The 16473-nt window shown below is 49.5% G+C and overlaps 1 protein-coding gene across 1 annotated transcript; it reads left to right on the top strand.

The window, feature by feature from the left end:
- Positions 1–12667: 12667 nt before the first annotated feature.
- On the top strand, positions 12668–16417 carry LOC122384402 (uncharacterized protein K02A2.6-like). Its single transcript, XM_043371785.1, has one exon. It carries the CDS (start codon positions 12668–12670, stop codon positions 16415–16417), a length of 3750 nt encoding a protein of 1249 aa, XP_043227720.1.
- The last annotated feature ends 56 nt before the right edge of the window (positions 16418–16473 follow it).

Here is a 16473-nt window from a genome sequence, read left to right as displayed (position 1 = left end):
TTTCCATGCAAAATATATGTCATTCGACGGGTCTTGACAAGACGAATGCGATAGTACCACTACTGTAGCTCTCAGACAATTTTTGTTAGTTATTTGCGAAACACCAAAACCTCAGCTCAGGGTCGTTGACCTGACCTCTGACCTCAGGTCACCAAAATTATGTTCATACTTATTTACCAGGGGTGCGGAGCCGGAGCCGGAGCTGGAGCCGGAGCCGCCGGAGCCGGCATATTTTGCCCGGAGCCGGAGCCGAAGCCGTAGCCGTCGAAAAACAGGGCGACTCCGGCTCCTTTTTTTGAAGAGGAAAAATTATTGACCTAGTTCGGTTTGACAGTTCAAGGCAGTAAAACATGCGGTAGTCAAAATATGAAAACAGCCTTGTTATGCAAATACAGAAGCAGCGCGCACCAATCCCATCATCTTGTTTCTTCCACCCGTATTTAATTGCATAGGGGATGTACTGAGTATTGGAGCCGGAGCCGGAGCCGGAGCAGCCGGAGCCGGACCATTTTACTCGGAGCCGAAGCCGGAGCCGGAGTCGCCATCGCATTTCACCCGGAGCCGGAGCCGGAGCCGATTTTTTTTTTCTCTGGAGCCGGAGCCGTCTGAAATTTTCACGGCTCCGCATCCCTGCTTTTTACCCACATCAAACGCCACGCAACCGCTTCTGTTATTTGTCACAATCGTTTTGTCATAATTGTTTCACAATCGTTTTGTTCCATGATATATTATTTGGGCATTTTGGGTAGGGTGAGTCAGGTGACGTCAGGTAAGGTCGATCATCAGGCTTTTCTTATTTCGTCTTTACCAACACTGATAGCGTCAGCCCGTGCCGCTGGTCACTACAGCGAAACTTGAGCAGCACACCCAGCGCTACTATCCACTCGCTCCTCAGCTAATTACTTCGACTGTCCGGCTCGGCCCGACCCTGCCTGGCCACCCTACCCGGAACAAATTGGACTCTGCGGGAGGTCGCGGGAGGGACCACAGCTTCAATGGGCCGCCCGACCCTTCATTAGGGGGCGCCACCGGACAGAAGAGTGTATACGGCGGCCAATTTTCACACACATTTTACACACATATTGACAGAACACCGACTTAACAGGACCGACCTCAAAATGGCCCTAGGGCATGTTTAGAGGCCAAGGAACATGGCCCCGGTCTTGGAATTGTCAGGACCGGGTTTTCGGTCCTGACAGGGAAATCGGTCCTGTCGGGTCGGTGTGTATCCCGTCATCGGCCCTGACAAGTGAGTGCTTACACACGCACACACACACACACACACACACACACACACACACACACACACACACACACACACACACACACACACACACACACACACACACACACACACACACACACACACACACACACACACACACACACACACACACACACACACACACACACACACACACACACACACACACACACACACACACACACACACACACACACACACACACACACACACACACACACACACACACACACACACACACACACACACACACACACACACACACACACACACACACACACACACACACACACACACACACACACACACACACACACACACACACACACACACACACACACACACACACACACACACACACACACACACACACACACACACACACACACACACACACACACACACACACACACACACACACACACACACACACACACACACACACACACACACACACACACACACACACACACACACACACACACACACACACACACACACACACACACACACACACACACACACACACACACACACACACACACACACACACACACACACACACACACACACACACACACACACACACACACACACACACACACTACACAACATCGTACCCGATTGCTGCTGCCCGGGGCCCGGACACCTGGTGACTATGTCCGGAGGGCTGCTCGGCGGGCTGCTGGCGGGGCCGTCGTGACCTGTGGCCAGGTGGTTTTACTTTGCACTTAATTTTCGTGTTAATATTTCCTTTTTTGTGTGTTTATTTGTGTTTATGTTTTGTGGGAAAGGCGCTTTGATTTAAGGATTTTGCTTTTGCGCCGATCCGCGATTATTTTCGCCGATATTTTTTGTTCGTGGTTACCAAAATACACTGAATGAATGAATGAATGAATGAATCTCTTTGATTTTGATGAGTCAAAGTTAAAGGTCATGACAGGTCAACGGTTTTTGCCGACATTGAAGGTTTGAAAATTGAAATGCCCATTGCTCTGTAATTAAGAGTGCGAGAAAGCTGTGGCAGGCGCCATTTGAGAGGCTATTGATACAGGTTTTATAAATAATTTTTTATTTGTCGATGACCTTTCAATGACCTTTGACCTGACTAGGTCAAAGTCAGTATTTTTTAAATTCAACCATGTTCTGTACCTCGGATGCTGACGAAAATTTAGCAGAGGATGTGTCATAGTATCGTCAATAAGTGGCATCAAACATATTTTTGGGGAAATTATCGTTTAAAAAGAAATAAATCGTTATATAAAGCTATCTCCCGGACGACGAAGATTCTATGCCGTCCGGGCCCAAAATGCCGTTCAATGTCGCACGGACGGCAAAGATTTTACGTGAAGTCACGTAGAATCGTTGTCCGCGCAGAGCGTACTACGGTAGGCAGAGAGGCAATGAAGGCGCGTATTTCGAAAGCGGCGCAGCAGCTGTTTGCAGAAGTTGTTGACATTTGTGCGCTGTCTCTATGGAAACGTGAACTTGGGCCTTTTTCAAAACTGACGCACATTGTGTAAGTGGCGCACAAAATGGCCGGTCTCGTCGTCCGACTGTGTGCTTTACCGTAGAATGTTCTCCGTCCGACTCATCCGAGGAGACATCGAACGCGGCCTAAGTGTATAATTGCATTTTGTGGTACCAATTCGAAACATTTACCTAGAACGAGATGGCACGGGACTGAGATTTTCACCTCCCCCTTTCCGTGGCAGCCAGGATGTGTTCAGTCAAGGCCCTATAGACAATTTAGGGTGTCTCAAAAAAAGTTGACATGCCTATAGTCCAAAACATTTGCAATCGAATCTGCTTGTTTCGAAAATCGCAATTAAAAATTATGAGCCATTGTCTTCAACAAGAGCAGTCGCGATTTCCAAAAGCTTGCACCTACTTTTCGGGCGTTGCAGTCTCCATTGGTTTTGCTTGGTGTTAGTGGCAGTAATAATACGGTGGTTTCACGGAAGTCTCGGGCAGAGTTCGTGGGTGAAGAGTTTAACCGTAGTTTCAGGTCGGTACTTAATTGACTTTATATAGTGTAGACGTTGTCGTTGTCGATACACTTTTTAAAGTCACGCCTGTAAGGCGACCTTCGCTTCAGCGCAGCTAAACTCTGGACAAACCACGTCCGGCACCAGCCCATAATCTCAGCCGGAACTTGGACCAGACACGCTAGCGCCACAGACGCCTAACCGACGCTCGAGCCAATGATAGCCCGGCAGCAGCACAGTGATAACTTTCGTCTGCTCTAACCATAATCAATAGTACCCACTACCCAAGCCACAATTGTGAGCCGTCTCGTGTCCAGAGCCTACTTGCCACTCGGCGAGGACGAGAACGACGCCCTCTGCCGCCTAAAACGCTTTATCAACGTCAATGATAGCTCTTATTGATGATTCCTTGTTTTATTTTGCGCTCTTTCGATCTTTCGAGACCTTTGCAGAGTCGGGAGCATGATAAGAATTAGGGAGAGACAGGCTTGGGGACACCGGGCAGTGGGCGGCCAACCTGCATGGGGCTGCGTGGGGCTGCTGGGCGGCTGAGCCCGCCACGATGAACAGGGTTGCCAGACTTGGCGATATGTCGCCAATTTGGCGAATTTTGAAAGTCATTGGCGATAGGAGCACGGCGTTTGGCGATAGGCGATAAAACGTCAAATATTGGCGAATTTCCAGAGTTCACCTTCAAATCACCGAATATTATCTTAAAAGTAAACAAAACAAAGCAAAAAACATCGTTACGAAATATTTCGTAAGCTGATTAATTTAACCTTCCAGCGTTTCATATAAGGCACTCAAATATAAAAATGTTCCTGATGAAAATATCTTCTGCTTACTTGTAAACAACTTTGTGGCGTGTTGCAGGAATGGCGGGAGCGGTTGCTTGGCGACCTTTGCTATTTTATTTGGCGCTGGTTAAGGTACGCTGTTATGTAGATGAATATGAGAAACGAGATTGGTAAATCGTAAACTTGGAAACGAATCGTGAATACGGTTACACGAACGCCAACTTGCGCTGCTACGTATGCTTATACAGTGCATCCTATTTGGCGAATTTTGGCGAAATTCGAGGGGCGAATTTGGCGATAATGACCATTCTGGATCTGGCAACCCTGACGATGAACAGCGCACCCAGACCCACTGATGCTTTCTCACCGCACCTGAGCATGCTTCTGGGGGGCTGCTACACGCTTCAGATAGAGGTGACCGTCCAGGGGTCTAGCCCGGACCAGGTTGTAGAGTCGTTGAAGAATGAGGTGAAGGATTTGGCTGCCCTGGGGATGAAAAAGAGGGAACATGTAATAGTTATTTTCGACGCTCATTGGCTCCTTTGTCAGTGACTTTTTTGGGGAAAGGGGCAAGTGGCCTAGCCAAGGGTGGCACAGGGAGCACCTGCCCCCTACCATCCTCATTGGGCTTAGGGGCCCCTGACGGGCCCTTTGGCCGTCGAAGTTTTGAGTGCCGAGTCTTTTCCCGGGGCCCCAATTACCCACTCCGGCTCCTGAGAGATCCGTCAGGCTCTTGAACCCGAACACAGGCCCCCAACTCCTGAGGACACCGGATGCGCCCCAAAGGCCCGCACAGGCTTTTTTGAGGCTCAAAAGCGGTCCCCGAGAGCCCTAGCTGGTGTCTGAGAAATAGCTCCCCGATAACATTTAGAACCATTCAGAACCCAAGTCAATCACCAGACGCATGCATCTTAAGACCCACATATCTTTAGGGGTCTCTTCATCCGTCTTTGAGGGCCACACCCATGTCAAGAGGCCCTACGTCGGGCTCTAGGGGCCCCACGTGAACCTTTGAGAGCAAATATTGCGCAGGTCTCCGAAGGTCCGCGCAGATCTTTAGGGCCCGCGCAAATCTCGCGGTTTTGCTAGCCTTTGACAGAAAAGACGAGTTTCTGAGGCCGGCTAAACGATCTCCTGCGGAGTGTCGGCAGTCGGCACCGTGTGGTCAGGTGCACCTCTGTGGGTCTTCCAATGGCCCCACATAGGGCTCAGAGAGGCTTCAGGTGCCGAAAGAAAAAGCCCCTGTCAGGAGGTGGCCTACAATTTTTTTAAGTTTTCAAAAAAAAAAAACATCGTGCCAGGGCTATGACGAAAAATAAGTGGCCTAAATCCGATGAGAAAACAGGATTTGGGGTACCTAAGGTTTGGCTCCTTCCCTAGTGTTCCCCCCCCCCCCCTAGTGTCCCTAGTGTTCCCCCCGCGCTCAAGCCCTGGATCCGCCAGTGAAAGCATCCCCTGGCATTTTGACAATTCTCCACCCATGAATAGACTGAAGCCCAAAATAGAATGAATTCTAATATAAGGGTCATTCCACGTCAAATCGATCAGAATTTGGTACTTTTGACCCCTACCCCTCTCGATTTCGATGAAATTTGGTAGGCTCGGAGTGCTCATAGAAGCTACTCTATTCAGCAAGATTTAGTCCTGGGTGACCTCTGAGGGCAAAGTTATGGGTCATGAAAGATCAACGGTTTTTCCGACATTGCGAGATCGAAATGCCCATTGCTGTATAATTAAAGAGTACTGGGAAGCTACGGTAGGCGCCATTAGAGAGGCAATTGAACCAGGTTTTATGAACAATTCTATGTATCAATGACCTTTGATCATAGTATTGACAGAAAGTAAGGCAACAATAATTCTGGGGAAATTCTAGCTGGCAAAGAAAAAAAAAATCATCGTATCAAGCCAAACGCGATAAATGAAATATGCCCTGACGCTATTTGACGAATCTTGGCTAATTTCGGGCCTCTCGTTAGCCCGATTGGGCTACAATTCGGTATGCACAATACTCTGCTGGTGTGTACCACATCAGTGTGGCATAAAAATGCATGACTTAAAAGGTCAAAGGTCATCACCAATTGACGTCATGCCATTTAGATTTTCATACAATCCACTTGACACATGTGTCATATGACACGTGTGTTTCATAGTCCATTTCGACGGTACATTTCGAAACAAGTGTCGTCTGTGTCACCTGAGGTCATTTCAGCTGAATATAGCTGAGGTCAGGTCTCTATCAGGTCAAAAAAGGCCACATTTAAGAGTTGCAATTTTGTCAACCAAAAAGGGGTCTTCCACATGCAGTTTGAGATCATGAACACGATGGTGCTATTTGTTTTGGTGTACGATGTCGAAAACGTACCGAAAAATTGATTTGAAATATTGGTATTGGTGAACTATGAATATATTGACTAATGTAAAATCTAAAAGCGGATAATATGGCTATTTTTGAAGACATCAGGCTCAAACTTTCTTAAGTAGATCATCGGTATATATTCTATCACTTATATTCCGTTTTTTTCTCGAAATATCAAAAACCTATGTATAGGTAAAACATTTAAATATGTATATTTTCTAAAGATTTTGTAGGCATATAAAAAATCTAATATTTTAAAATTCGAGACCACGATTTAATAGCCCTGTTTATTCTGAGTCCTTTCATGCAAAGAAATTGGATCTAGCTTACAAACTGAGTTATTGAAAGCGATTGCTGTAGCTCATTGTTTTGCATCAAGTTCAGACGAACATGACGTCACTGCAACGTCATTTCCGGCCGACCTACGGTAGCTACGACGTTATTTGAGCACAAGGTGTGAAATCGATGCGACAGAAGGTAATGAGGATTTCGTGTTGGTACGTCTAGTAGTTAAGAAGATATTGCAGAAAAACGAGAGGGGGCTCTGTGTAAATACCCTACCAGTCATGCGCGGACAAAGAATAATTAAAAAATACAAAATCACCTCGGGTGAGATTCCTGTGGTCCCGATAGACGGCTGGCAGTATTTCGTGAGTTTTATGGACAAACAACATCAGATGGTTTTTTTCTTCGATAAAAAGTGGATAAATCGTATGTAGAAAATCTAGATGGTATTACATCAATTGGTGATGACCTTTGACCTTTGACCTTTTAAGTCAAGCATTTTTAATACACTGATAAGCTACACACCAGTAGGTTATTGCGCATACCATGAGTTTTAGCCCAATCAGGCTAACAAGGAGCACGAAACTAGCTGAGATTCGTCAAATAGCGTCAGGGCATAGTTCGTATACCACGCATAGCTTTATATAACGATTTATTTCTTCAAAAATATTTTTCATGCCACTTATTGACGATACTATGACACATCCGCTGCTAAATTTTCGTCAGCATCCGAGGTACAGAATATGGTCGAATTTAAAAATACTGACTTTGAACTAGTCAGTTCAAAGGTCATTGAAATGTCATCAACAAATAAAAAAACGTATAAAACCTGGATCAATAGCCTCTCTAATGGCACCTACCGCAGCTTCCTCGCACTCTTAATTACAGAGCAATGGGCATTTCAAACCTGCAATGTCGGTAAAACCGTTGACCTTTCATGACCTATAACTTTGACGTTAAAGGTCACCCAGGTCTAAAACTTGCTGGATGTAGGTATTTGTGTTTATAGGTGCTAAGAGCATACCAAATTTCATCAAAATCAAAGGGGTTGGGTACATTCGTGGTCGATTTGACGTGGAATGACCCATAACTAATTCAAATATGGCGATTCGGGTCGCAACGTTCCGTTATTCTCCGCCCTCGACTCTGCTCCCTCGCGTGACGTCAACTCTGCGATTGGACACACGGTAAGATGTAGGACAACATGGGCCTGCCCTGGCTCGCAGGCGGCGAGCAGTGCGGGCGTATTATCGTATGTCGTGTTGGTCGATGTGTAAATACAGAAGAACCAAGCAGATGAACGCAGGTCAACGATATTTAAGAAAGCGGAATGCTTTTGACGCAGTGAGCTTGTCACACTCTGCAAATCTGAATGAAATCCTTGCGAAAGTATGGATTTTATGGCTAAATATAGGTCATTTCATTGTGATCCTGATGATTTAGTAGACACTGACCTTATCTACGCTTTGTTGGCTCTCCTTGCGCTGGATCTGTTGATTGGATCGCTTTAGCCGACTCGCAACTTAGGTTATAGCCCATAGGAGAGACTTTTGAACAGGTCACGCCTTACACTGCACAGTGGGGATTTTTCCGATCTAGCGCCTTTTAATTCAAAAAATCTTTTTTTGGATTTTTGTTTATTTTTTTGTGTTAGTGGGGCTAAGAAATGTCTGAATTTTTCATAAATGGCATTGGTTTATCTGTATGTCCACAGCAAGACTAGGGAAAATGCGCCCAAAGTTCACATTCAAGCGTGATTACTCAATGGGCTCAGTAAGGCCCGAAAGTATAGCTCAATTTCATTGTCCTGTCCTGTTGGTTTTAATCTTGCAAGGTCTTAAAGTTGCATATCTTCTGAAAGGCATCTTTATTAGGAATGGAATGGCAAACAGAAAGTATGCCACAACCTTACTAAGGTCACAAAAATGCCATTTACAAAAAAAAAACCTTACAGTCACCATATTGAAGGAATGGTATTCTAAATAAATGTAGGAAATCAACAATATTTTCCACACTTTTCCACTCCGAAATATATCCTATCGAAATCACCACTTTCTCCTGCACAAGACAACGCCTAGTTTGGCTGCCGAAACTTGCCTGAACACGGAATATTCACACTAGAGTATCTTAATACCCCACTCTAGGAGCGTTAGGGCAAACAGCACGATATAGGTATGTTCCGGACATAGGGGAATAATTTTACTTCGTGATTTATATGATGCATATTTTGTGAGACACATTCATTAGGAATAGGATGACAAGCGTAAATTATACATACCGTAACCTTATTAACCCTCGCACTTGTGGGGAGGGGGAGGGGAAGGAGTCGGATGAAACCCCATGGTTTTCCGCAAATTACTCGCGCAAAAAGCGGCCGATCGCGACGAAACTTTCGGTGCCCTCGAGATAATCAATTTCACATCTAACCTAAAAATTTCATGACTCTGACCTGTTGCGAACATTCCGGCGTCTCAGTGAGGAGTGTATTGCCGAACATGGCGGGTGGGAGGTGGCGCCACTCGGGAGCCACCTAGCGGCGACCTTACGAACATGCGCTGAGGTCAACAGCAGGGCTGCCAGATGGGCTGGCACGTGAAGTAAATAGCAGACGACTGCACCAAATCCCTTCACCTCCCCAACGCGGAAAGAAGACTGCAGATCAATAAGAGGCACGAGACGCATGAAACAAAAATACACACTCGTCGCGATTAAAGTCCACACTCGGACGAAGCTTACAGTTAAACGCAAAACATAAAAACATACGCGAGCACTCGACAGTCTTAGATCTCTTCAATGAGTCGTCTCGGAGGACGAACCTGTCGCCTCGAGCGACGAAGCGGATTCGCTACCGGCCGCTCAGCTGGTTCGGTGGCCGGCGACGGCTGTCGCGTACCAGACGTGGCTGATTGCGGAGGTACGGGGGTTACAGGACAACTTGCCGAACTGCATTTTGCCGAATGCTTATTCGCCGAATGTCAATATGTCGAATGCATTTTGCCGACGTGTCTTTTTGCCGACGTGTCAAAAGGGCGAAGTGCTAAAAGTCGAAATGCAATTTGCCGATATGCCTTTTTGCCGACGTGCAATTTGCCGAAAAGTCAATTAGTCGAAATGTCAATTCGCCGAAATGCTTATTTGCCGAAATGCTAATTAGTCGAAATGTAAATTTGCCGAAATGTCAATTTGCCGAAATGTCAATTAGTCGAAATGTCAATTCGTCGAAATGCTAATTTGCCGAAATGCTAATTAGTCGAAATGTAAATTTGCCGAAGTGTCAATTAGTCGAAATGTCAATTTACCGAAAAGTCAATTAGTCGAAATGTCAATTTGCCGAAATACCAATTAGTCAAATTTAACCTAACCTAACCTAACCTAACGTGACCCGTAAATATTAACTTTAGGACCGACTCGCTTTTCAAAGTTAGAAACCCACTTACATGCCACCAAAGTATAAGAAAAACATAACTAAACCTTACCTTACCTGACGTACTGATTTTTGCCTACCCGTGGATAAGGAAGAAGATACATTAATAGATTGCAGACAATGATAAGTCAATTATTTTTAGGTTAAGTGGTTGTGCATCCGGCTTCAGGCCTTCGGCCTGAAGCCAGATACACAGCAATTTAACCCTCACCGGACCTATTGGTTTTCTACATACGCGCCGGCCGAGGTGGTAATTGCTGAAAGGCGATTTGCCGAATGCATTTCGCCGAATGTCATTTTGCCGATGTGCTTTTTGCCGACCTGTCAAGAAGTCGAAATGCCATTTGCCGAAATGCTCATTAGTCGTTTCGCCCCTGATGGAGCTGGCGCGTCGCGGAAAAAACGAGCGTGTGCGCCGTTACGAGACGCAGAGATTGATACCCGATTTTAAGCTCCTACGTCAACCGGTGACCTCTGAGGTCAGGTCAAGTGCCCCAAGGTACGGTTCAGTTTTTGGCGAATAGCTTCGCCACAAAGGGCCGCAGGGCCGCGATTTTGGCAGCATCTTGTTTGCCTTGCTTAGGCGCGTCAAATGATATAATTTTTAATTGGGTCAGGTCAACTTAGGGTGTTGACCTCAGGTCACGGTCAGGTCAGCAACCCCAGGTCATGAAGTTGGTGGAAAGAGGTCATGTCGCATATCATTCGATTCGGCAGGTATTCTTGAGTCCATTGGTGGCTTTTCCGACTCGCTAGCTCAATTTGATCGGGAGTTATTGACAAAAAACGAATATGACCTTGATGACGTCATAAATGACGTCACGCAAGGTTAGAATTGCAAAAGTTACGCATCTAACCTTGCGTCAAATCACGATTCTGTGTGCTAGAGATAGTTGGAGGTCGTTCCCGGCGCCAGAATAGCAGTTTTCATTTTTCTTCTTGACTTAGATATAATGGTGAGGTCACGAAAATGACCTGACCTCGTCCTCAAATAACCTTTAGGAAAATCTGAGATATACAAGCTGTGAGACTCGTAATGGATATTAGGTCCTGCAAGTTTCATTTCCCTGTGAAAGCTCCTCTGGCCGTGAGGGCGTTGCGAAGTTGCGACATCTGAAGACCGTGCAGAGGTTCTTTTATGACGTCATAGGTCGGTGACCTGACCTGACCCGAAAATGCGGTTGATGTAAAAAGATCCGGCTTGAATCAAGGTCAGCTATGCAAAGTTTCAGCTCTATCGCCAGCGTGTTCGGAGCTATCGCGAAAAAACTATGGGGGTGCGGCACCCGCACCCCCTCGGCCGGCGAGGTTTAACCTAAAAATATTCGACTTACCTTTGCCTGTAATCTCTCCTAGGGCATTGCCTTCGGCACTGCACTGCTTCGCCACGAGCAATTTTATGTTTATTTCCACATGGTATTGGTGCTTCCATGAATAATGATTAGTTATGAAATCAGGAGGTCAACGGATATCATGTGATTTGCTTCTTACTTGGGGATTGCACCAAAAGTAAATTGGTGATCGGTCCTAAGTAAATAAACACCACCTAAACTAACCTAACCTAACCAAGGTTTGCAGATTGACATTTCGGCAAAGTTATATTTCAACTAATTGACATTTCGGCAAACTGCCAATTCGGCAAATTGACATTGCGGCAGATTGACATTTCGGCAAATTGACATTTCGGCAAATTGACATTTCGGCAAATTGACATTTCGGCAAATTGACATTTCGGCAAATTTACATTTCGACTAATTTACATTTCGACTAATCGACATTTCGGCAAATCGCATTTCGGCAAATTTACATTTCGACTAATAGGTATTTCGGCAAATTGGCATTTCGGCAAAAAGGCATGTCGGCAAATGGCATTTCGACTTTTAGCATTTCTGTAGTGACCGTAGCCTATGGGTACCGTCGTACTGAGTACCGAGTACTCGTTTCTCTATTGTGTCGTTTGCTGTCCGCCACTATCGAAATAAACAGTCTCCATCTTGGACAAATCGTGGCGTGTCGTGGCCCGGACCGTTCGACGGAATTACACACCCAGGACACTATATTGTGACGACGAGTGGATATTTTTCGAACTTTTCACGTAATGTCGAGCGCGTGTGTTATATTTTCGTCAGTTTTCTTGCATTCGGCGACGCAATGAGCGCCTTCGACGGCGGAGTGCCACTCCCCGCGCCGTTCCTGCCGCACCCTGGTGCGCCGCAAACGCCGTGGGCGACGTGGGAGCGGCGGTTCGGGAACTACTTAATTGCTCGCAGTGGCGACACCCCTCTACCAGCGGCTCAGAGACGTGCACTGCTACTCTGTGCAATCGGAGATGAGGCATATCGCGTTTATGAAAACTTGCCGACGCTGGTGAAGGACGAGAACGAGGACGACTATGACGTCACCATTCGCCAACTACGCAACCACTACGAACCCAAGACCAACGTCATCGTAGAACGGTTCCAGTTTCGGCAGAGAGGCCAACAGTCACATGAGTCTACGGCAGACTACGCTGCAGTTCTGCATGGACTTGCCAAGAAGTGCAACTTCGGAGCGATGGAGGACGAGCTGATCAGGGACCAAATTGTGGAGAAGACCCCTCACAATGCTCTGCGTCAACGCCTTCTGCAGGAGCATGACCTAACACTGCCGAAGCTGCTCGGCATGGCAGAGGCTCATGAGCAGGCTCTGCAGCAGGCCGCTACTATTCAGCATGGTGTCGTCGCCGCTCCACCTGTTCCCGCTGTCGCAAAGGTGGAGACACGTAAAGGGCATCAGCAACCTGCCCAGACCGTCAGCACCCCGTGCACCAACTGTGGACGTCACGATCACCCTGTCCGTGATCCCAGCTGCCCAGCCAGGCACATCGTCTGCCACATCTGCAACCGCCAGGGACACTTCGCTGCCTGGTGTCGCAGTCGCGACAACCCAGAACCCAGGGGTGGAGGTTCAAAGCCCAAGAAACCAGGTCCTCGTGGCGGCAGATCTGGGTCCAGCCGTTCCAGACCACAAGCTGTCAGAGAACTGCACGTTCTGGCTTGTGAACAGGGCAAGTCAACAAAGCTGTCGTGTCCAGTGACCATCACAGCCGGTGACATCACACGTGAGGGTGTGCATCTTCAAGTGGATACAGGTGCCACCTGTTCGCTTCTAAGCCTGCAGCGTGCCAAGCAGCTGTTCAAGGGTGTCAGCTACGAGCCTACTTCTGCTAACCTGTACGGTTTCGGCCACAACCCCATTCAAGTTCATGGCACCCTCCCTGCCATCATCAGCTACAACGAGCGCAAGGTCAACGCATCATTCTACCTGGTGGACACGCCCCGCCTGGAGGCCATCATGGGTATGGATGTGCTGAGTGCCCTGGGATTAACTCTGCACCCAGCTTCGCACACCATCTTCGATCTGGATGAGCAGACCTCTGCGTCAGAGGAGCAACTTCATCTCCCAGCTATCGACGGATACGCTCACAGGATCCAGCTGAAGCCTGACGCTGTGCCTAAAGCGTTCAAGCTTCGTCGTCTGCCTCTCTCAGTCCGGGAGGAGGTGTCAGCCGAACTCAATCGACTTCTCCGAGCTGACGTCATCGAACGAGCAGACGCGTCTCAGTGGGTCAGCCCACTGGCTGTCACTCGCAAGAAGGATGGCAAACTTCGCATCTGCACTGATCTTCGATGGCCGAACTCTCAGATCATCGCAGAGGTACATCCACTTCCCACCATAGATGACCTGGAGCGGAACCTACGAGGCACCGTCTACAGCAGGATAGACCTGAAGTCCGCGTACTTCCAACTCTGCCTGCATGAAGATTCCCGAGACATCACTGCATTCCTCACCATGGACGGCCTCTTCCGCTGGAAACGAGTTCCCATGGGTCTCGTCAGTTCTGGCTCTGCGTTCCAGAAGCTCCTGGACCAAGTCCTGGACGGGATCGCAGGATGTGGTCACTACCTCGACGACATCTTGGTGTCCGGGCGCACTCAGTCCGAGCACGACGCCCGCCTGCATGCCGTCCTGGCCCGGCTTCGCGCAGCTCGCATCACAGTGAACATGCAGAAGTCCGTCTTCTCCCAGCCTGAGGTCGACTTCTGTGGTCACCGCCTGACGAAGCACGGAGTCGCACCTCTGCAGTCAGCAATCAGGGCTGTGGTGGATGCACCACACCCCACCGACCTCAAGGAGCTACGGAGCTTCATCGGCACCACCGCCTGGTTTAGCAGGTTCATCCCCGCCTACTCCACGGTGGTCCAGCCGCTGACTGTGATGTTGAAGAAGGACGTCCCCTTCGAGTGGGGCCCAGCCGCGGAACACGCCTTCAACAGCGTCAAGAGCCTGATCTCCTCCAGTCCGGTGATGATGCCGTTCTCGCCGGCACTGGACACCATCGTCACCACGGACGCCAGTGACCGTGGTGCAGGCGCTGTCCTGACTCAGATCCAGGCGGACGGACAGGAGCGCCCAGTGGCCTACTGGTCACGTTCCTTCACAGATGCTGAAGCGAAGTACTCAGTCTCCGAGAAAGAAGCGCTGAGTGCTGTGAATGCCATCGAGCACTGGCGGATCTACCTCTGGGGCCGCCACTTCACCCTACGAACCGACCACTCCGCGCTGACAACGCTGCTGTCGCCTCAGTCAGCCAACCGCGCAGGAGCTCGGATCGCCAGATGGCAGTCACGACTGATGTCGTACTCTTATACCGTCCAGTACAAGCCTGGCCACAGTATCCCGGTCGCGGACACTCTCTCGCGACTACCGCTCCCAGACACCACTGCCGCTGAGACTGACAGTGACGATGTCGTCGCACTCGTCACTGATGCCGCTGCCGACGTCCTCACGGAGGAGGACATCCGAGCCGCCTCAGCCGCCGACCCGGTGATGGAGAAGCTGCGTTCTACAATCTGCTTCGGCTGGCCCGACATGGCTCGCAAGTGCGCGCCGGACCTTCGCGATTACTTCGCCGTGCGCCACGAACTCCAGTGCAGAGAAGATGGCATCGTCATGCGCGGACCTGAACGGGTCGTCGTCCCCGAGACGCTGCGCAGCAGGTACCTGGAGCTGGCACACGCCGGTCACCAAGGCGTTGTCCGGTCGAAACAACTCCTGAGAGACCTGGCGTGGTGGCCCGGCATGGCGACTGCTGCTGCCGCTCTCGTGAAGAACTGCCACGTGTGCTGTTCAAAGGACTCGGTGCTCGCCCAGCAGGCGCGACCAGCACCACTACAGCCCGTCCAGCTGCCTGACCGACCATGGTCCAAGCTCGGTATTGACATCGTGGGACCCATCTCCGCAGCGCCTCCTGCCGCACGGTTCGCGATCGTCGTTACCGATTACTACAGCAAGTGGCCAGAGATAGCTCTGACATCCACAGTCGAAACTGATGACATCATCAGGATGCTCAGCGCTCTCTGGGCTCGAGAAGGTTTCTGCGATGAAATCATCAGTGACAACGGTCCACAGTTCTCAAGTGAGAAGTTCCGCACGTACCTGCAGCGTCGCGGCATCACGCACCACCGGTCATCACTCTACTGGCCGCGTGGCAACGCTGCAGTCGAGCGGCTAAATCGAGAAGTCAAGAGCTGGCTGCAGGAAGCCGCCCAGTTGAGGCTCAGGACAGCAGACTCCTTCTCCAACCACGTCACACAGCGACTCGCGCTGTATCGGACGACCCCCCACTGTAGCACCGGTGAGGCGCCGTCAGTACTGCTGCATGGACGCCGGATGCGTCTGAATCTACCAGTCGTAGAGGAAGCAGCACATGACAAGAGGATTTCCGACCGTGTCGCCAAACAACAGCGCCGAAACAAACGGAACTACGCCGCACGTAAAGGTGTGAAGCGGCCTGGTCTGCGGCCGGGGGACCTGGTCCGTGTGAAGAAGCCAGGACACGTCCCGAAGGATCAAAGTCGATTCTCGGCTCCAGTCCCAGTCACCCAGCAGCTCGGCCCAGCAACCTACCTGCTGGCTGACGGCACCAGAAGGAACGCGGCTCACCTGGCTAGCGTGCCTAGTGGCAGCCAGGATGGAACCGGACCTGCCACACCGCCGTCAGGCACAGCCGGACCCGTCACTCCGCTGCTGTCTCAGCCGCCGACTCAGCGGTCACCGACTCTACTGCGGGACCAGCCGCCAGCGCCACCGCCGGAGACAGCACCGCCATCTACAGGACGAACAACGCCCTCGCGATCACAGCCAGCCACCGCCGACGCTGGTAGCGCGGACCGTGCCGTGCCTGACTCTGATCTGGCTGAACACGAGCTGCCGAGATCGTCGTTCGGTCGCCGTCGGTTCGTGCCTGTGAGGCTGCGCTGATTGTATTTTCAGAACCACAGTGTCTGATTGTTTCGTTTCAGTTATTGGCTCTAACC

The sequence above is a fragment of the Amphibalanus amphitrite genome, unplaced genomic scaffold, assembly GCF_019059575.1.
Source record: "Amphibalanus amphitrite isolate SeventyFive unplaced genomic scaffold, NRLGWU_Aamphi_draft 000188F_arrow, whole genome shotgun sequence".
Lineage (NCBI taxonomy): Eukaryota > Metazoa > Arthropoda > Thecostraca > Balanomorpha > Balanidae > Amphibalanus > Amphibalanus amphitrite.
This window is presented reverse-complemented; position numbering and strand designations above follow the sequence as displayed.